The following is a 23,579-nucleotide window of genomic DNA, read 5'->3' on the forward strand; positions in this document are numbered from 1 at the left end:
AGCCAGGCCATTAAGCATTGATGCACACCCTAGAAACATCCATGGATTTATAGGATACAGAACTTTGGTGGTTCACCTCCTAACTTGCCAACCACCACCACCTTGTACAGATAGGAAACACAAGATCCCTGAAACTCCCTTTGTCTTGCAGAGGGCACAATGCTACCTCCTATATTTTTCAATCTCTCTAGGTAACCCCTTGATCCATACACATTGGCAGCAAAATCAAGATCCACCAACACTCAGCTCCATCTTAAAATCTCCTCAACCAATAACAGTTAGCTAACACATAAAGACATAAACATGGGCAGTAGACCTAAAGCACTACCACTGCACCCTCACCGTTAATCATCCATATTATGTTTTGCTATTGGATAATATTTGATATGTCCTTTCGGGCACTTCTCTGTGTACACCTTCTGCCCAAAGATGCCTCCCTCACCAGGGAGATATGATACACAAAAGAAAAAAAGATCTGCACCACATGAGAAATAAACAGGTGCTATGTTACAATAAAGTATATCACAATTTGAAAATAACACATTTCGGCACGATCCAGTTACGTTTGTTCCTTTATTGTTGTATCACTTGATATTCATGAAAAACATCAGCCAACGCATTTCGTCAGGTAAAACATTGGACCCTTCAGGGCGGAGATAATTTGATGCATCAGTGTCCGCACATCCAATGGTCACAAAGCATTCCTTTAATCTATGAGCCATAAAGTGGTATCTGTTTATCATCAAAGTGAAAAGCTATATCCTTGCAGTGCACGGATCGAGTAGGCACCTCAAAGGGTCTTAAAAGGGTTACAGTCCATGCAGCTAACAAATCCAGGAAAATCCCACCCTACCGAATACACTTTGAATGGTATAAACCGGGTTGAGGAGCCTTCTATACAACACAGCGACGAGGACACATCTAAGGAGCATTTCTCTCCTACACACTAGTACCTCCCTAATGCCTACCACTGTAAACTATTCTATCATTCATGGGGCACTTTTCTTTGCACAGCTCTTCAATTCTTTCAAGCTAGGGTCACACATTATAACCATAAATACATACATACTCTTTTCTAATTGTAAATCATTGTGAAGCAGCACAAAACATTATAAAGCTAATCGGCCAAACAATAGTTTTAGAATCTGAAGAACATTGTTGCATACTGTTTAAACAACTATTGTATATCATGGATTTGAAATGCAAGTCAAACTGTGCTGATTTGAGACAATAATATTGCTGTTGAGTATGAAACATTGCACACCATTAGACACCACATGGTCTCTACTGCTCTGTCAGATTTTATTTGGGATGGTTTATTGGATTTTACACCAAGTGATATTTGGATTAATTGTTGCAGTGAGTACCAAAAAATCTTACTTGGAAATAGAACATAATAACATATCATAGGCGTGAACACTTAAAATAAACTAATTGTTGATTTTTAATTTGCAGTGTAGGCAAGAGTATAAACAATGGATATAAGTGAGTGCGTAGACAGTCCTATATAGATAACTAAGATGTAAGCACCATGATTAATAGTAAATGCAGAGATAAAGGTCATATATGTGGCAAATGATTTGAGTTGGTTAGTAAGAATTACAATCATTTTACAGTAGGGACTATTTGGATTTTAGTGGATCCACCAAAACTCACTGATGTCTTGTTCACCTTATTTAGAGTGTATATATTGATACTTCACTTGTTACGGTACTAACAGAATAGATATCAAATTGACCTATGTAGTCGTAAACATCACATAGTAAGGGTCATAGGGGAGACTTCAGTGTGTGATCTCTTCTGGTGCATCACTTGCAACTCTACTGATGCCTCTACTCAGTTCAACTATGTTGGTTAAATGTGTTGCTGGTCCTGTCACAAATTTGCCCCAACAGGACAGGTATTAGAGAATGTCCTGGCTTGTTGTGTTTTATCTAGGACCCTAATTAAATATTTCATGTTTAGTAAAAGCCAATGCAAACCAAATTCGGCAAGGCTACTTCCTTAGACTCCTAGAAAGCACAACAAGTTCTTACAACATACCAAACCTCTAGCCACCTGGGAATTTCCCGTGCTTTTGTTTTGATTTGTCCTAGAACTCCTGCGAGCACTAAAAGAACGGCCCGTCCCTAGTGACATCTTTTTATTGACGTCTTATGTCCAACCTTACGTCAAGCACGGCACCTTCCAGGTATAAATATACCAGCGTTTGCCTCAAGCAACACACGGTGGTGTGGAGCAGAGAGGCTATCTACTTATCCGAAGCCCAGCTGATGCGAGTGCCGAAGGAAGCCGTCCCTTCCACTTGACGCACTGAGAAAGACGCTGTCTTTTTCTCCTGCTGAGAAAATCCAGCTCCGGTGTTCCCAGTCACCCTTGCGGGTTGCTGGGAGATCGAGTCCTGAGAGCGAGATATAAGACCTCCTCTATTCTAAACAACCAAGGTACGGAGCTAATTAGATCCCTAGAAAATTCTTGAGTCAGAATCTTGGCAAAAACTAACTTAACTTAAACTGCAACTCATTTACTCCTTCTCACGTACTAGGCGTAGGTTAGGTACATCGGGGTAGGCATATTTAGAAGCACCAGTTGAGTACATTTAGTCAAACTATTATCGTTGTATGTAACTGTATATATTTTATACCTTTTAAGTATCATATGGCTCAGAAACCATATCAATGCTTTTACGGTATTATTTCATAATACTCCTTTTACTGTACGCACTTTACTTTATAACAAGTATTGCAATTGTGGCAATTCATTTATCTTGCATGAGAAAGAAGACTGCTCAATAAAATAACACCTTTTATTGAAAACGCCCGTCTCTCTATTTCTCTGCACTCTGGTGAAACTAAGTATGCACAATTGACTGAGTGAAATAGCTGTCTATTGTTTTCACATGACTCTGGAGATATACTCCTTATTCTGGGGGAGCAAAGTTGTCATGTTTATGCGGTTGTCAGAAGCTGAATCCCTTCTTATCTAATCAGGAAATTTCACTCCTCCCTGTTCATTCAAGAAAGTTTCTAGTGACCTCTGAGCTAGCTGGCAAACCTAAATTAAGTCTAACATATTCAATAGAGACCTAGTCGATTCCAGTCCTACGTCTACACTATTGTTTATGTTATTCCAATGCGCAGAGCCTGTTGGGAAAATAGGAACTACACTACATGGCGCCCAGCGTTTGGTAAGGCGATAATCTAACGCAAGATCCTAGAGTAACTCAGTCGTGCTTTTTCACACAGACCCCTTTTCCCATAAAAAACTCCAATAGACGCCTGGAGTGGGTGAAAGGTTAAATATCCGCCGGAACTTAGTAATGAAATGAAATGAATGAAATGAATGAAACTTATGAAATGAATGAAACTTATATAGCGCACGACTTACCCTGGGGCATCTCAGCGCTTGCTTAGGGAACCCGTCCTGGTATTCCCCTGTGAGATAACCCTGGCAGGGTATCCACAAGGTGAAAGCCAGGCATCCCACCGCGAGGGGCCGTTGTGGAGATTAAGCAAGCTATTGCCCAGAGTCGCAGAGTATGAACCCGTGAGTCGAGGAGGCACCGGAGCGAGAATTAACGAGTCCGTGGAATTTTTGAGCCCAAGACCCGCCGAGGCGGGGAATTGAACCCTGGTCCCGGGCCGAACTCACGCTCCAGGTCTGCCGCCTCTAACCCCTGAGCCACACTTCTCCAGTAGGATGAGAATCCTATGTATTAGTTTACGGTATAGTCAACGTTGAAGGATACCTTGTTCCAAAATATTGTGCACCTAATCTTTGTTTCCTTGAAACTTGATCTGCAAACTTTCAGTCAGTAAAAATGTCAGAAAGTGATGACGAGAGGGAGAGAGCTAGACTAGCAGTTAACTCGCAGCGGACGACACAACAGTCCAAAATAACGACGCGGATGCAATAATCATCCCGGTCAATATAAGAAAAACCATAACTATAAAACTTATAGAAAATGGAGTATCATCAAGAGGTGGTACCATCATATTTGTGGTAGAGGCACATGAATTTCGGCAAACAGAGGTATTCTATTCCTGGATAAATTTTCCAGCAGCACACGCTGTAACACATGAGTTCCACTACTACAAAATAGCCGAAGCTCCAGAGGAATACTCTTCTTTCGAGGAAGTTGAAATTCCACTAACATATCAAGAGCACTTGCTCTTGTTTAATGGCGCCCTAAAACATCAAAATCACATTACCAGACTCGGTCCACTAGGTAGACCAGGAGCCACATGGCCGGTTCTAGCCAGCTACACACCACACCCGGACATTGAAGCAATGTCAGATGGAGAACTTTTAGTTCAGCTAAAACAACTAATTAAAATACATAGACAATTGGTCCAATATGTCATGTGGACTTCAACAGTCCAACCTGCAATTAAAATTCCACAAAACACCCCTCACCAGGGGAACACAAATAAAATTACACCACAGAATATACAATCATGTCTTGGTAAAACACCTGCAAAACGGGAACAAATTCCATTCTGGTTAGCTCAAAAAATCACTCAGATAGAGGCAGTATTTCCTGATACTACCCCACACGAAAAACACAACATTCTGACTATCTGTCTCCCAATGGGGATCGCACCACATGTGGAGGACTGTGACACTTGGGGCACAGTCTTTGCTTCTATCTAGACAAAAACACATGGTGTGCCGTCTATGGCAGTTATACCAGATGTACTAAGACAGATTCAAAATGAATACGGTCCAGGACCTGCTTTAACTCTGGGTATGAAATTACTAAAAGACTTTAAGAAGGTATCGGCTATAATATTAGCCAACATAAAAGGAGAAGCAGCATATGTGGCAATCCGCCAAAAATTGAAGGAGACAGATATAACAGACCAACCTTTTGAGCTTGCTAAAATAATTTAAAAATCCTATGAAGAATTAGGCAGAGATAGTTTGGGTGGTAAACCAGTAAATCCCCAACTAATTGAAAATCCTGAAAAACTTTTATTAAAAATAATCTCAATTCTCAAAAGAAAAAGTGGGAGGGGAACAAACAAACCACTCCCAGAGAAAAACAATTTCAGTCAAGAAGAAGGTCGCCCCAACGGAGAAATAGATCTCCAGAAGAGGGGGGAAAGTCTCCCCAAAGGGAGCCCTCTGAGAAAAGATACAACCTTAGAAATAGGGACAATTTGAGGAAACCTGACAGATATCAAGATATTGATACACGCTCCTCTCGATCTTTTCAGACTTCCTGAAAGAAATCGGAAAGAAGAGGACGGTCAGAACATAAGGAAGAGCACGTCAAGTCCAAAGACAAGGAACCTGCTCATCAAAGTAAAAAACAACAATTTCCAAGGAAGAAGGTAGCAAGTATTAAAATAAAACATGCCGAGAATCCTGAGGACACAACTGAAAAACGGAGAGTGGGCCCAGACAATGCTAGACAGCGCAGCAGAAGTGAGCATAGCTCGCAAGATCCTGATGAATCTTCTGTAGACAGTGGACACGAATGAATACATTCAAGTGGAAACTGCAGACACCGAGTGAGCGTGCCCCATAAACTATATGAAATAACATTGCGTATAGAGGGAGATAAAACAAGGAAAATAAAAGGTCTCTTTTGGGAGAATCTATCTAAAGGCTATGATATCCTACTAGCAGAGAAAGACTGACCACCAGAGTTTGTCAGGGAGTGCCCATATGGCGAAGAAATGATTATGCCTGCCTTCTCAAATCATATCCCAATACATAAAAAATATACGCTTGCTAGAAAATGGGCAGTGGCCCAAGCCCCTGCATTATTTAAAAATCATGTAGGATGGGATGAGGATTCTCCTCATCATATAATCCAGTTAAAAAATCAACCAACTGCACAGAGGCAGTATCCGGTTAAGCAAGAAGCTAAAAAACAAGTAAAAGAAATTTTAGATCAACTTGAATATCAGGGGGTGATTGAAACATGCACCTCACAAATGAACAATCCTTTGTTTACTGTCTCCAAGCCAGACGATTCATATTGTCTAGTTTTGGACTACAGACATCTAAACTCCTGCTGTAAAACTTTTGCATCCAAAACTCACGCAGTGCAGCACTAATGAATAACATCGGTTGCAAGAAATATAAAACAACATTAGATATCTCTAATGGATTCTTCTGTCAAAACATTGCACCTGAAAGCAGGTATTTGACCGCTTTCTCAATAATGGGGTCGCAAAAACAATTTTGTCGTCTCCCACAGGGATTCAAGAACAGCCCATGATTATTTTTAGCCAGGGCAACAGAGTTACTACAAATATATGATGATGAGGCATTATCCTATGTCGATGACATCTATCTGGAGACTCACTTGAAAAGAGTGAACACCATAATACTTGGGTTCGCTTCTGAAGGGTACAAATTTAACTTTAAAAAATCAAGAATTGCCCATCTAACTGTCCTATTTTTTGGATATGAATTATCGAGTGAAGGCAAAAGCCTAGCAGACAACTTCTTAGAGAAATGTGCTGTACTCCAGGCTCCAAAAACACTGAAGAACTTACAATCAATACTGGGTTTCCTGAATTTCGGAAGAACATACATTCTAAATTATGCAGAAAGGGTTAAACCTCTTTACGAACTAATAAAACCTGATTTTAAACCAATTAATTGGACTGAAAAACACACAGAGATATTAAGATCATTACAGACAGATATGTTAACTAAAACAAACCTGCAAACACGCGCAAATGAATGCAACCTTGTAATCCGAGTCATCCCAGGAAGATGCGGATTCACATACCTGACCCCTAATGAGGGAGAAACGGTACCAATAGCTTACAAATCACATTTGTACACACAAGCTGAAATAAAATTCAGTTCAACAGAAAGAATTCTGACAGCGGTTCAAACTTCTGTAGCAAAAGAAAGAGCCCTAGCTCAAGGAAAGAGGATATCTGTTTTAACAGTAGAATCAGCCATGGAAGCATTAACAAGCCCACACAATCTAAATGCTGAGGCATTAGATCCAGAATGGATACAATGGGAAAATTCTCTTACTGCAGAAGACGTGAAACACTATTTTGATCCAAAATGAAAACACTAGAAAATCTGGAATACGAACATGAATATCCTCTACCGATCGAAATTCTGCCTCTAGAACAATACACCTGTGTTGTCTACACGAACAGATTTGCACAACATTACGTTGTGGAAAAACAGATTTACAATGCAGCATGCGCGATTGTTAAAGGTTGCTGGCACTTAGGTAAATTCAGACCGATGGTCTCTAAAACTGAATCACTCAAACTGTTCAGCTCAGTGAGCTGAAATAAGATCTCTAAAGATGGCACTTGAAAATGCCGATCGTGAATTCCCGACACTAATAGTGTGTGGTTCGCATTACTGCGTCCGATCTTACAATAATTCCATGCAGACCTGGATAAAAAACGGTTACAAAGATGAGACAGGTGCCACAATAAAGCATAAAAAACTATGGGAACAAGTAGTTCTTTTGCAGAAAGAACTACAAAAGACGCATGTGATACATACACAGAGTCTTCAACGTGATGGCATTCACGTTGCAGGGAATTCATTGGCTGACAAAGCCATAGCGACAGCTGATCTCTCGGCTTCCGTAGCTACAAAAAAGCGTACGAAAAAACAAATAGATGGCGAAACGCTGCTTGCAGTTAAAACCTCAATGGAAGGCAATTATGCGGCATTACCTCTAAACTACCCACTCGATAATACATACATAATTGATGCGAACTCCGTTCCTTTTGCTCAAATCCTTGGAGTGGGGGATAGAGTAATTCCAAACACGAACCAGAGAATCTTCTTGATACAAGAAGCACAGATGGGATTGGGTCTGAGGCATTACAATCTCAATACTGGTGGCTGGGGATGAGTGTAGAACTTTATACATTTGCAATAAATTGTGAGGACTGCAACAGAGATCGCAGTTGTGAACTGGACCAACCAGCCCAGACACCACTATTGGAAAGCCTGTGACCGTCCTGACTCTATCGGAAGCGGTCGCTCCCCACGCTCCCTGGTCTTCCCTGGTATCGTTGGGCTCTCTTGCATTGCTTGTTGCTATTAAGAATTGCTGCCTGCCTAGATTGCTGCCTGCTTAGTTTTCATTTCATAGCTTGTGCATTGTAATACCATAGCGCTCTATTGCTGATTTGCGCATTGTAATTGTCATAGCGCTTTATGGCTCATTGCTGCATTATCGTAGCGCTCACATTGCATTATTGAAAATATTTACCAGTGCCTAATTGTCCCGGTGCCACTGCCCACAGCGTAATCCCACTTTGGGCCCCAACCTGTTTCAGTTTTGTTTTTGCTGCCATCCATTTTGTTGTTGTGCCACGGAGCCCGTCCCCTCCACCCCGCTCCCGCCTACCAGCTGCTCCTCCCTCCCACTGACTGATAAGGCTCGCCCCGTCTTTACAAGTACTGTGACCGTCCTGACTCTATCGGAAGCGGTCGCGCCCCACGCTTCCTGGTCTTCCCTTGTATCGTTGGGCTCTCTCGCATTGCTTGTTGCTATTAAGAATTGCTGCCTGCCTAGATTGCTGCCTGCTTAGTTTTCATTTCATAGCTTGTGCATTGTAATACCATAGCGCTCTATTGCTGATTTGCGCATTGTCATTGTCATAGCGCTTTATTGCTCATTGCTGCATTATCGTAGCGCTCACATTGCATTATTGAAAATATTTACCAGTGCCTAATTGTCCCGGTGCCACTGTCCACAGCGTAATCCCACTTTGGGCCCCAACCTGTTTCAGTTTTGTTTTTGCTGCCATCCATTTTGTTGTTGTGCCTCGGAGCCCGTCCCCTCCACCCCGCTCCCGCCTCCTCCTCCCTCGCTCCGCCCCCCCACTATCCACTTATGTCAGAACAGCTGACGCGCAGCGTTCACGCCCTATGCGCGCCGAAGGTGCGCCAAAGGTAAGCCCGTCTACGCCCGTCCGCGCCTGAACCGCACACAGCGCCAGACCCCCTGGCCCCCGCTTAATCCACTGCACCCGCATAACGTACGACGCCGCAACCCTCTCAGCCCTTAATCCAGGCCGAGTACCAAACTGCTACCAAGCCGCCCCAGCAAAAACAACAAGTGATGGACTGAATGTGGATCAATGTCACACATTCCCCCAGTCAAAAGATCTGGGCCCAAATCCATCGTTTTTTTGCACTACACACCACCCTGGGTTAAACAATGGCGATATGCAAATCAGCTCTGACCCTGTTGCCCCATGGGAACAGTCCAGTCCGAACTACAAAAGCCATGTCCTTCCCAGAACGGAATCAAGCATCCGAGGACCGGACCGGTTTCGAGGTAACACCTCTCATCAGCCCGGCTAGCTTGACTCCAAGTGGTGTGGAGTGCCTGGGACCCACGTCTGGGCATCCCCAGCGCACTTAGGGCGGCAATTGCAAAAACAACAAGTGATGGACTGAATGTGGATCAATGTCACACATTCCCCCAGTCAAAAGATCTGGGCCCAAATCCATAGTTTTTTTGCACTACACACCACCCTGGGTTAGACAATGGCGATATGCAAATCAGCTCTGACCCTGTTGCCCCATGGGAACAGTCCAGTCCGAACTACAAAAGCCATGTCCTTCCCAGAACGGAATCAAGCATCCGAGGACCGGACCGGTTTCGAGGTAACACCTCTCATCAGCCCGGCTAGCTTGACTCCAAGTGGTGTGGAGTGCCTGGGACCCACGTCTGGGCATCCCCAGCGCACTTAGGGCGGCAATTGCAAAAACAACAAGTGATGGACTGAATGTGGATCAATGTCACACATTCCCCCAGTCAAAAGATCTGGGCCCAAATCCATCGTTTTTTTGCACTACACACCACCCTGGGTTAGACCATGGCGATATGCAAATCAGCTCTGACCCTGTTGCCCCATGGGAACAGTCCAGTCCGAACTACAAAAGCCATGTCCTTCCCAGAACGGAATCAAGCATCCGAGGACCGGACCGGTTTCGAGGTAACACCTCTCATCAGCCCGGCTAGCTTGACTCCAAGTGGTGTGGAGTGCCTGGGACCCACGTCTGGGCATCCCCAGCGCACTTAGGGCGGCAATTGCAAAAACAACAAGTGATGGACTGAATGTGGATCAATGTCACACATTCCCCCAGTCAAAAGATCTGGGCCCAAATCCATCGCCGCCCCAGGACACACCCATGGACCCTTCACCTGCCACTCCTGCAAGTTCGAATGCATCAAGAACCACACCAAATCCACAAACTCCAAGCAGAGCTCCGACACTAACCACCTGAAGTGCATCCTACTCAACACCCGCTCGGTCCACAGACACGCCATTGACCTTTGGAACCTACTCGACAACACATCGCCGGACGTCGCCTTTCTTACAGAAACCTGAATGAACGTCTCTTCAGCGCCCGACATCGCCATAGCCATCCCTGATGGCTACAAGATCATCCGAAAAGACCGCATCAACCAAACAGGAGGAGGCATCGCCATTGTTCATAAGAACACCATCCGCATCACGACCAGTTCCGACGATCACCTCACAGTCGCCGAACACCTTCACTTCCAGATCCACAGCGACCCCAAGACCACACTCCGAGGCACCCTCATCTACAGACCACCAGGACCCCACACACAATTCAGTGAAGACATCACTGACTTCATCAGCCCACACGCCCTCCCCTCCGAGGACTACATCCTCCTTGGGGACCTCAACTTCCACCTGGAAAAGAACAACGACAGCAACACCACCACCCTTCTGGACAACCTCGCCAATCTCGGACTCAAACAACTTGTTGACACCCCCACCCACTATGCCGGGCACACGCTCGACCCAATCTTCACCTCCAGCAAGCACATCTCCTTCAATCACACCACAGCTCTCCATTGGACAGACCACAGCTGCGTTCACTTCAACTACAAAAAGACTACGACCCACAACCACCCACAACCAATTCCCCGCAGAAACTGGAACAAAATTACCACCGAGCAACTCTTCACATCGCTTCACCAAAACACTCCTGCAAAACCATCGGACCCAAACCTCGCAGCCACCAACCTCACACAATGGATCACCCACAGCGCTGACGAATTAGCACCCTTGAAAAAACATCAAATCAAGCAAGGTAGCAAAAAAGCCCCCTGGTTCAACAATGACCTTAAGAAATCCAAGAAGTTCTGTCGCACCCTCGAGAAAGCCTGGAAAAAAAACCCAACCACTGACAACCTGGCCACCTTCAAGAACGCCATCCTCAAACACCACCAACTGATCCGATCCACCAAGAAATCAGCATTCAAGGATCGACTCGACAACAATGCCCACAACAGCAAGGAACTATTCAACATTGTCAAAGAATTTACCAACCCCACCGCCGGCACTAACGACATCACTCCCTCCCAAGACCTCTGCGACTCCCTAGCCACATTCTTCCACAACAAAATCACTGACATACATAACAGCTTTGATAACCAGTCCGGAGACCAGTCCACCCCACCCACCTCCAAACTAAAACCCCCCTCCAACAACCTTTGCGCCTGGAACCCAATCACCACTGAAGACACCCAGCCTGATGAACTCCATCCACTCAGGATCGCCAACCGACCCATGTCACCACCACATTTTCAACAAAGCAGACTCCATTATCGCACCCCATCTCCGAGACGTCATCAACTGCTCCCTCAACTCCGCTACCTTCCCGGAAAGCTGGAAACATGCCGAACTCAGCGCCATTCTGAAGAAACCCACAGCAGACCCCACTGAACTTAAGAACTACCGCCCCATCTCGCTCCTCCCATTCCCTGCCAAAGTCATTGAGGAAGCCGTCAACAGTCAGCTTGCCGCCTTCCTCGAATCCAACAAATCCCTCGACCCTTCACTGTCTGGCTTCCGAGCCAAACACAGCACCGAGACCGCCCTCATCGCAGCAACTGACGACATCCAAACACTACTGGACAACGGAGAAACAGCTGCCCTCATCCTACTTGACCTCTCTGCAGCCTTCGACACAGTCTGTCATAGCACCCTTATACAACGCCTCAGTAACGTCGGAATACAAGGAAAAGCATTGGACTGGATCATCTCGTTCCTCGCTGGAAAAACACAGAGAGTCCGCCTCCCACCTTTTAGATCAGAGGCCACCGAAGTCATCTGCGGCGTACCACAAGGATCATCACTCAGTCCCACCCTCTTCAACGTATACATGAGTCCCCTCGCATCCATCACGCGCCAACACAACCTCAACATCATCTCCTACGCTGACGACACCCAGCTGATCCTCTCCCTCACCAAAGACCTAAACACCGCCAAAACCAACCTACACAAAGGGATGAAAGAAGTAGCCGAGTGGATGAAGAACAGCTGTTTAAAACTGAACTCGGACAAAACGGAAGTCCTCATCTTAGGCTCATCCCCCTCCGCCTGGGACGACTCATGGTGGCCACCAGCCCTGGGAAACGCACCCATACCTACGGACCACGCACGTAACCTGGGCTTCATCCTGGACTCCTCCCTCTCGATGACCAGACAAGTCAACGCCGTCTCATCATCATGCTTCAACATCCTACGTACGCTCAAAAAAATCTTCAGCTGGATCCCCACCGAAACAAGAAAGACGGTCACCCACGCACTGGTCACAAGCCGACTGGACTACGGAAACACCCTTTACGCCGGAACCACAGCCAAACCACAGAAAAAACTCCAACGCATCCAAAACGCCTCAGCCAGACTCATACTAGACATCCCCCGCCAAGCTCACATTTCCGGCCACCTCAAAGATCTTCACTGGCTTTACGTCAACAAGAGAATAACGTTCCGTCTCCTTACCCACGCACACAAACCCCTCTACGACCTAGGACCCGAATGCCTCAACACGCGCCTGTCCTTTTACACCCCCACCCGCCAACTACGATCGTCCAATCAAGCCCTCGCCGCAATCCCACGCATCCATCGATCCACCTTGGGGGGAAGATCCTTCTCCTACTTAGCGGCCAAGACCTGGAATTCTCTCCCCACCCACCTCCGCCTTACACAGAACCACCTCTCCTTCAGAAAACAACAAAAAACTTGGATATTCGATAAGTAAATTACCCCCTCCCTCAAGCGCCTTGAGACCCACTGGGTGAGTAGTGCGCTATATAAATGTTGAACTTGAACTTGGGTATTAGGTTCGGGTGATGGGTCGGTCAAACATCTAATAAGTGTCCAACGTAGTCTTAATAATATGCCAAGAAATTCTCTAGGAGGTATCAGCCCGTATGAACTTTTATTTGGTACTAGAATGATTATTCAGGATTTAGATTGTCAAACTTCAGTGGTGCAACAAAAAGCTTTTGATATCAAAGATCGTTTGGCTGTTTTACAGGACTTAAATGAAACAAGAAAAAGTCTGAGTAACGAAAAATTAAAGCCAGCTACCACTGAAGAAAACCCACCTGTCCCAGCAAGACCTGTCTGGATTCCAAAGATTGGGGATCTGGTCAGAGAAAAGATCGTGGTACAGAAGGAATTTGGGCCTTCTTACAGAAAAGCAGTACCTGTTTTAGCTATCAGCGGAACAAGATCAGTTGTACTACCGCCGCTTGCTGGAAAAAAGGAGAACAGAGTTGTATCAATCGACCTGGTGAAACCACAACCATGTGGCCAATAATAAGTAGTAGGCCCAGTGGACTCCCAAGAAGTAGCAGAAGACCAAATCTTGCTACAATCCAAGAGGTTCAAACTGAGAGACTAATCACATTTGACAAACCTTCAGTGAATAAAAAAGGGCTATGCAACAAAGACATGGAACTTGTGCCTCTTGAAACCCAAATTGAAACAATCCAACAAGAAACACCAGTCTACGACGATGTAGCCTCGAACTATACAAAAGTAACAAAAGAAAATGCAAAGATCAATGGAAATCCGGAAGCAATCCCACCAATTGACAGAACTGCACCTGACTACTTTATCAACTTTGATGATTTTTCCGATGATCCAAGTGAACATGGAGACAAGCCAGAAACAAAAACATTCACAGAAAAAGCCACAGAACTCTTTTTTTCTGCTCAAAGAAACATATCTAACTTCTCAATGGACTAAAGTATGGATTGTGTTAGGTGTACTTTTCCTCCTTCTATGGCTCATCTTGGTTCTAAGTTTGGGTAGATTTATTGATGGAAAATATAGTACAATGGACACAGCCAAGCCGAACATCAACTTGGTCCCGAAACCACACAGATCATCACACATTGAAAAACGAGAACTGTCATCAGTGAACATCACAGCCATCCCTATACCTGGTGGTATAGCATGGGACAAAACTGACTGAAATTTATGGCCCGGTTGAACTCTTGAAATTTCCACACCAATTTAAAATTTCATTAAGTGACTTTGTATCACCTAGTAGTTTCTCTGATGATTTGGACTTTGAAATATTAATAATATGATGTCAGATTTCGAAATGTCAGCAAAATTTACTGCACATGATTATTTACAGGGTTCGTCAAGTTATGAGGAAATGTACTGTTTTAACCACTTTGGGCATCATTATCTGCATAAATCTGCAAATCCTAGAAATACTTTCAGTTATAATCAATGGGAACATTGTCCAACCCCGCCAAAACGCAGCTCAAAGACCTTTCTTGAGAAATTCACATATTTCACAGGATTTAATGTCACTGATCCTGAAACATTCTATTTTAAATTATCAAATAAGACAGGGGTAAAAAACATGTTGACAAATACTAAACTGATCTATTCTGAAACATTTCATGAAAAAATGTCTACATTTGTTTTTGAATTTTGGAAAAACAATATTAAAACAAAAACCATCTGGGGTACAAAAGAATGGCAGGTGCAAGGTCTTGAAGCATTGTTCAGAGCCTGCATGATCCCAGAACAAATAATGTTCTTGAATGACACAATTCTGCAAACAACCTGTCTTGGTTTAGCCAAGATAAAAGATTTAAATAACCCGTCTATACCAAAACCTCTGCCTGCTAGAAACACCACTACAGATGAGGGGTTAGACGTGGCCTATATTTCAAAACAAAACAGAACACTTCCTGACTGGAAAAAATGGTTGATCTGGCCCAAAGACACTATTAACTGTCATGATAGATTCCTGAACAAAATACAGGGGCTCAAACAGAACAGGCCAGACCCGAGATATTCCCAAAGACAACATCCAGGGATAGTTACAACATACAGTGTAGGAAAATTATGCCTCAAGTGGCTACAGAGATCTACACTTTCCGAAATAAAGCAACACTTAACTTTACTTAAAGAAGGTGCTGACTTGGGAGATTTCATACTGGGACCTCGCAAACAGCGTCAAAAACGTTTCATATACGCCGGTATATACGCAGCATACAATGAAGCTTGGAAATTAAATTAAATTGAAACTGCTGAAAAAATACGAGAAATTGATCGTATCAATTTGGAAAAAACATTTTCTGTAGTGGACAATGGGTTAACTACTCTGTCCTCCAGAATCTATTCACTGGACAGCATTGTATCATCTGCAATTGATATAATAGAACAAGATATGATAATGTTACAAAATGGTCATCCCAATTGCGTTCTATTGTACAGCTAGGCTGGACGTTACAAAATCTGCGTTCAGGTCACGTGCCATGGCGTCTAATCAACACAACGTCATTATTTTCTATCTTTAACCTTACTGATAGACAAATCTCGTTGGCACAGAAAGGAGCAGACTATACGGTGCTAAGCATTGAAAAACTTGAGATTTTACCATTAACAATGTCAGAAAGACCTGTCATTGAATGGATAATACATGGTACCATTACAATCCCGATAACGACTTTCCAGTTTCAATACTGCCAGAAGTATGTACCAGCAGGCCTGTATGAAAGGTTGGGTAAAGGATACATCAAATCAACCTGGAATTTACTTTTTACTCATAGATGTTGGAGTGGGGGCAAGAAAGAGGTATTTCATAGTGGTACTAATTGTAAAACATCACTGAGCAGTACACTCCTATGCGAAGGTATAAACTTGCATGGATCTTGCAAGGGTTCATCAAACAACCTTTCATGTCATCTTCACGGCACCCCTGCTACACAGATAGAGCCATTTTTCAGACAACTTTCCAACGGTAGCTACGTTATATTAAGTGACCACAGCTGTTGTGGAATGGTGCCAGGAAAACCCTATCTCGTAACTGTAACGTCCAGGGTCATTTGCTGTATGCAAGTATTGTATCCAAACAGCAATCCAGACATGGAGGCAGCATTGTGGCCTTCTGTGAATATCACTTCTATTCGAATTGATACTTTAAGCAGAATGAAGTCTATTCTTTTACAGACAACTGTGCCTTTAACCTCGTCCAAAGAGACATATGGCCTGCAGGCTGCAAGGACAGCGGCAGAGATACATACACTTTTATCAACAAATTGCCCCATGCATTTCGTAGAAATGTTAAGCCAAATTTTAAACATGTCAGATACCAGTGGCATCGCACATGTATTTAAGACAATTTTTTCGGGACTTTTAGCACCCTTTGAGAAAGTCCTGGGCATCTTCCTGAATTTTGTGCACACTCTTTTTGGTGGCCTGCCTCTTATTTTGGGACTCTTAGCAGGAATTTTATTTTTGTTCCTCCTGCTTCAATATGGCAAGTCAAGCCGGAGACAAAACTCAGGCTTCAATGGAAGAAACGATCCTAACAATACGATACCGAGACCGTATCACTAAGGTCCTCGGATTGGCCCGGCTAAGAGATCTGAATACAACCTGGTTTCTTTCATTCAGACCGATCTGGCAAAATTGCATCTTACCTGTGCTTCAATGTCTGCTATGTGGAGAGGAATGCGTGTTGGACGTCTGTCTTACACTACCATCAACAGTACCGATGGATGTCGATGCTTTGCTTTGTCCGGTAATGACTCATGCAACGTGTTGTCCCCAGCGGCCACCGATTCTGACGATGGCATTTGTTGAAACTTCACCAATACGATTAGGTGGCGGTAGAGTACGAGATGAAAGCTACAGCATACAGGTACAACCCTCTGTGAACATTGCTGATCTAAACACTGATGATGGCCTTGCATCGCATATATGCACTATTTCTGATTTTTCAGCGTTGGCCCAACTTTCACCTACTATTGTAGACAAATTTTTTGCTGGTCTAGCTGAGGTAATGTTCTCTCCTAACAACGAGAATAACAATTGAAATAGCGAGCACACAGCGTTCCCTGAACTCTGAAATAGGCCTTCGAATTTTATAAACAAAACTGCTAAAATCAATTGGAAGTAGATTTTTCTTTCTCCTTCATAGCAAAATTATTTTTCCCAATTTCCAAAATATTTACTTTTTTGGCACATGGCACTCTGCTTAAAGTAGAACTATTCTTAAAGAATGGAACTTCTATTTTCAGAGAATATAGAGACAATATTTTGAATCAGCCTCTAGCACACTTACTATCTTGTATGAACATGTGATGAAATGGCCTCGACCTTCTCTTCTGTATTAAGAGCCATTTCATGAATGTAATTCATGTAATTCATGTAATTCATTCAGCGTCAGTTACATTTGCATTATTTGAATGATACCACTGCTTATATGCGTACAGTATAATACTCATTTTCGTGTATCTATACCGTTTCAAATGCATTTAATGTATTTTGGGGTGGGATGAGGAAACACATGCATACCTATATGTTTATATATTGCTTAGTATTTAGTAATGATGGACATTATACGTGGAGTGGGTGTTGTGTTTTATCTAGGACCCTAATTAAATATTTCATATTTAGTAAAAGCCAATGCAAACCAAGTGCGGCAAGGCTACTTCCTTAGACTCCTAGAAAGCACAACGAGTTCTTACAACATACCAAACCTCCAGCAACCTGGGAATTCCCTGTGCTTTTGTTTTGATTTGTCCTAGAACTCCTGCGAGCACCAAAAGAACGGCCCGTCCCTAGTGACATCTTTTTATTGACGTCTTATGTCCAACCTTACGTCAAACACGGCACCTTCCAGGTATAAATAAAACAGCGTTTGCCTCAAGCAACACATGGTGGTGTGGAGCAGAGCGGCTATCTACATATCCGAAGCCCAGCTGATGCGAGTGCAGAAGGACCCCGTCCCTCGGACTTGACGCACTGAGAAAGACGCTGTCTTTTTCTCTTGCCGAGAAAATCCAGCTCCGGTGTTCCCAGTCACCCTTGTGGGTTGCTGGGAGATCGGGTCCTGAGAGCAAGATACAAGACCTCCTCCATTCTAAACAACCAAGGTACGGAGCTGATTAGATCCCTAGAGAATTCTTGAGTCAGAATCTTTGCAAAAACTAACTTAACTTAAACTGCAACTCATTTACTCCTTCCCACGTACTAGGCTTAGGTTAGGTACATCGGGGTAGGCGTATTTAGAAGCACCAGTTGGGTACGTGTATGTAACTGTATATATTTTATACCTTTTAAGTATCATATGGCTCAGAAACCATATCAATGCTTTTACAGTATTATTTCATAATACTCCTTTTACTGTACGTACTTTACTTTATAACAAGTATTGCAATTGTGGCAATTCATTTCTCTTGCATGAGAAAGAAGACTGCTCAATTAAATAACACCTTTTATTGAAAACGTCCGTCCCTCTATTTCTCTGCACTCTGGTGAAACTAAGTATGCACAATTGACTGAGTGAAATAGCTGTCTATCGTTTTCACACGACTCTGGAGATATACTCCTTATTCTGGGGGAGCAAAGTTGTCGTGTTTATGCGGCTGTCAGAAGCTGAATCCCTTCTTGTCTAATCAGGAAAGTTCACTCCTCCCTGTTCATTCAAGAAAGTTTCTAGTGACCTCTGAGTTAGCTGGCAAACCTAAATTAAGTCTAACATATTCAATAGAGACCTAGTTTACCTCAATCCTACGTCTACACTATCGTTTATGTTATTCCAATGCGCAGAGCCTATTGGGAAAATAGGAACTACACTACAGGTTATTCTCTCCACCCCGAAACAATGGGCTTGATTCACAAAGGTAAACTTACTCTTTTGGGCAAGTTACTCTTTTCTGGTATTCACAAACAATTTAATAGTATCTTTACCACTAAGGAGACTCCACAGTTGGGGCATTCAACTCTCCACATAAAAAGATAGGCCTGTCAATTTCTTTTATGTGCAGAAATCCTTTCCCCAACTTTGGTGTATCCATAGTCATAGAGTTACTAATAAATAGTTTGTTTGTAAATACCAAAAAAGAGTACATTTATACAAAAGTGTACGTTTACCTTTGGGAATTGGGTCAATGTCTCTGTCTTGTCATGGGTATTATCATGTCTGATCCTGTGCAGGTTAGAGACGCTGTTCTTCCAAATGCTCACTTGAATATTGAGCACCCCTTAAGTGGCTACATCAACAGCTTCTAGTCATTTTAAAAACAAATGGCACACTATAGTTAAGACCTGGATTTTCAGTTCACTGACATTGTGTCACTATGTTGAACTATTCTGTTTTTAGGTGATTGTAGATAGTACCTGAATCTAACTTTTACTGATGATTTGGCATACATCTTTTAGCTTGCTCTCAGGAACTTGTTTTGATGTTTCCCTGAATCTTCACTGTCCACTGGCTCTTTTTAATGGTTTATTTGAAAGAGGACATTTTGTTGCCCACAAATAAGTATCATAGTCCTTGCTTGCAACTGAGTGAATTCTAGAGCCTTCTTGTAATGGGGCCTTGTAATGGATCCTGGGAATACCTATGGCCCGATGTAGGTAAATCCCATTTACCGATTTTGAAATACGGAATTTTACCGATTCGGTTTTTCAAAATCGGTAAATGGGATGTAGGTCCCAACATCTGGATTCGTTACCGAATCCTTAACAATTCTTTAATTACCGATTCGGTAAATACCGAATCGGTAATGCCCATTCATTGCTATGGGCTTTGAAGCCCATAGGAATGATTAGGCATTACCGATTCGGTATTTACCGAATCGGTAATTAAAGAATTCACAAGGGTGCAGGGGGTGTCACTTTGACACCCTCTAGCACCCCCAAAACGGGCATGTGTGCAATGTGGCACACAGACATGCCCTAAGGGCACGTCTGTCTGTCACATGGCACATGTGTACATGCACAGATGTGCATGTACACAGGAATCGGTATTTTACCATGGATTTGTATTCCATGGTAAAATACCGATTCTGTAAGCCATGTGCTGATGGAACATTGGCTACCTACATTGCATTTTCGGTAATTTTACCGAATCGTTATCATTACCAAATCGGTAAATATTACCGAATCGGTAAATATTACCGAATCGGTAAATTTACCGATTCGGTAATGATAACGATTCGGTAAAATTACCGAAAATGTGCCCCTACATCTCGATAGCCCTTTACCGATCGGAAACGGCCGAAAATCGGTATTTTCGGCCAATTCCGATCGGTAAAGGGCTACCTACATCGGGCCCTTAGTTCCTTATCTCATGAGAAAAGCCGAAAGGGCCAGGTTTGAGCAACCTAAATGGAAATGTATTTGCAAACTATCACATTGTTCTTAAATCTAGGGATATACAACCAGCTAAAGTTAGCTAAGCAAATCTCTCTAATCAGTTTGTAGTTTAAGTCCAGAAGAGATGAGGAAGTATTTATTGCCAAATTTGTCCTTGTTAACTAGAATCAGTAGCCTTCATTTCTCCTGTTTTGCCCTTTTACCAAATGCAGGCAGCGTGAAACAAAGGACACACAGGCAGGTTTGCTTAAAAGATTTACTTTGTGGCAGTCAAATTCTGTACCTGTCAAATATGGACCTTCCTCTGCCCCTGAACTTTCTGTGAATAGGTAGGCAGACATATCCTTTGAAATGGAACCTAAAGCTGTACAGTAATTTAAGCAGTGAGGTTTGCTTGTTAGGGAATGTGTTAGAAAGAAACCTACTTAAAAACACTAAGTGTCAGATTCACAGAACTACATATAAATTAATTCCTGTGGACTAAGATCTAAGTTTAAAGTAAATCTATGTAATTTTTTTTAGACTTTATAGAGGAGTCCAAGACTACTTTTGAGAAGCTTTCCAATGCTCGATATTCTTTCCTTGGAAAACACAGTACATGTACTTTTGCTATTTCCTCCATATTCTGGAAGCAGATGGTGGTGAGCACCATATAACAGCTTCAATTACATTATCAATAGGAACATATGTGATATCATCTGCTGGCAGCATGTATGATGTCATGAGCATAGGATCGGAGGGGAACAATGGTCTTGATTCAAAGTTTGGTGGACAGGGTTCTCTATCGCAAACACAACTGAGTACCCTGTCTGCCCAATTCATAGTCCACCTACCCCTCTTAGAGAGAATGGACCATCAGTTGAGCCCCCATTGGCTCAGTAGACAGAAAGCTACCTTTGATATCCTGACTTTACGTAGAGTAGATGGTATGATGGGGTTTATTTTCTGTCTTTTACAACAGAGGAAAACCTCATGGTGAGGGGGCTTAAAGAAAATGATCCCCACTGACCGGGAAAATGGTTTTAGGGTATATGGGTGATTCGTTTTTGTTTTCCAAGAATAAATCGCCCCTTTGGGAGTTTGTTTTTGTAAAACAAAAATGATAAAAGTCTGGTAAATGGCTAAGAAAACTGATAGTGGCATCCACCAAACATTTTTTAGGGCTGTCTACCAGGGTGGCAGATATTGAGATGGCAGTCTCTCCTCCAGGGTCTAAATGTGGGCCTAGGCTCACATTGATTTTCTTAACAACATAACTTCCATTTTTCCCTTTAATAAAGCATTTTCTAGTGAACACACTCATACTCACAATATATATTGTCATAAAAAAGAACAGTAAAAAAGAAAAGTAGCATACACACACACAAACACACATATATATATATACATATATTTTTAGAAGAGAAAACGTTAACCAATAATTGTCTACTTATTCAATACAGTACAACACACCCCAGTTATTAGTCAGAGGCATCATACCTCGGGGTGTAAGGCTCTGAAGGAGGTGGCGGGATGTAGAGATCCTGAAGTGCAGAACTGTCCCTTTTGGACGGCGTGCTGATTGTGCTGGATGGAGTGGCAGTGCTGCTGGTGGGGCTTCTAGGTACTAGCGGCTGATAAAATAGAAACATATGTTAGGAAATTCTTTGCATAAAATCTATAACATTCATAATTCAAAGATAACTTAATGTGCACATAACATGCATTACATTGTTACCATGTGTCTTTTTTATGTTGGAGGAGCGATAGTAAATGCAACCATCACACACGTTACAAAGAATAAATTTAAAAATATTATGTCTCAAAAAGAAAATAAATAAAATGTATTTGAATGCAATGTATTAACCAGTCCTCTCTTCCGGTCAGTCTAGCAATTGCTTTCATTGTTTCTCAGAGCTTGTACCAATCCTATATGGGAAAGGGTAGCCGATCAGCCCCTTCAGTATTGGTTTGGTTCTTGTCAGGGTCAATCAGAGTTTTTGTCAGACAACATTATAGTCTTTGGCTGTTTTAACTATCATTCAAAAACAATGGATTATCCCACCTTCACAGCTATACATTTAATTCATTAGGGGATTTAATTTGCCTAGGAAGAGCTTCTTTTGCAATGCATGGATGGTGATGTGTCCATAAACTACAATAGAAACACATGATGGCCCTGTATGTTAATGGCTTTTGGCATCTTGCAATGCTAGGTAAAGGGAAGAGAGAAGACCCCACGTGTTCCAGGGAACAGGGTACTGCAGACAATCAAAGTCAAAGTAATATCCCTGGACTAACTCATGAATAATTGTACTCACTCTACTCTATCTTGATCTCTCCGCATTCACTCAGCGTATCCAATGGGGTATTAGGTAAATATAGTTCCCAAACTAAAATGTAACATTTACAATCTTTTATTAAAAAATCAGACGGTATTCTCCTTCACAGTAGGAAAAAAAAAGTGTTTAAAATTTCAGAAAAAATATTTTTCTGAAAACATTTGGCATAGAGACATCTCATACAATACAGTAAAATATATTAAAATATTATCACAATCCTGATATCACATCAAAATTACACAAAAAATGTAAAAACATAGTACCTCATAAAGCTGAAAATAACACATTGCTTTGGCCATGATGCTTTCACCTCTGTTGGCATTATACTATGACATCATTGCACAGTGCAAGTATCACAGGTGGGGTGCCTTTCTCTCGCCCAGCCATCATTTGCCTCAGCTATTTTTTGCTCCTTGTCTACCACTCCCTTGGTGACCACTAAGTCCACAAACTACACACTCAGATTCCATTTGGAGCCTTTTCACCCATTCCACAACCAATGTAAATATGTAAACTGCAGTCAAGCTAGTGACTGGGTTCATGGGTGCAGGTGCTGTTTTGGGTGGGCTCTACAGTGACCCATAGTGTGCATATATGCAATGTTCCTTGTCTAAACAGTGGCTGGTCCAGACAGTACTGTGGGGGAGAAAATGAAGCTGTGAACTCCAACTTGTCTGCCAAGCTGGTGATGGGGCAGTGCTATCACTTTTGATAGCAGAGTGCTTGGCGTTGTGTCGGTTCCATGCTGTCTGCCTGCCTAGTGACAAGGTGGGGACAGTGGCAAGGAAGGGGTCATTAAAGCCAATGGAGTGTATGCCTACTTCATGCTTTA

General features: G+C 42.8%; 1 protein-coding gene across 2 annotated transcripts in view; it reads right to left on the reverse strand.

Annotated features, from left to right (window-relative positions):
* CNKSR2 (connector enhancer of kinase suppressor of Ras 2) overlaps positions 1-23,579 on the reverse strand; it is a 1,783,347-nt gene that overhangs the window by 686,147 nt on the left and 1,073,621 nt on the right. For both annotated transcript variants that reach the window (XM_086934554.1, XM_086934553.1), the window contains one exon: positions 21,906-22,039. In XM_086934554.1, coding sequence (XP_086790680.1) covers positions 21,906-22,039 — 134 coding nt within the window. The remainder of the gene's footprint in view (positions 1-21,905; positions 22,040-23,579) is intronic.

The sequence above is a fragment of the Lissotriton vulgaris genome, chromosome 8 (assembly GCF_964263255.1).
Source record: "Lissotriton vulgaris chromosome 8, aLisVul1.2, whole genome shotgun sequence".
Lineage (NCBI taxonomy): Eukaryota > Metazoa > Chordata > Amphibia > Caudata > Salamandridae > Lissotriton > Lissotriton vulgaris.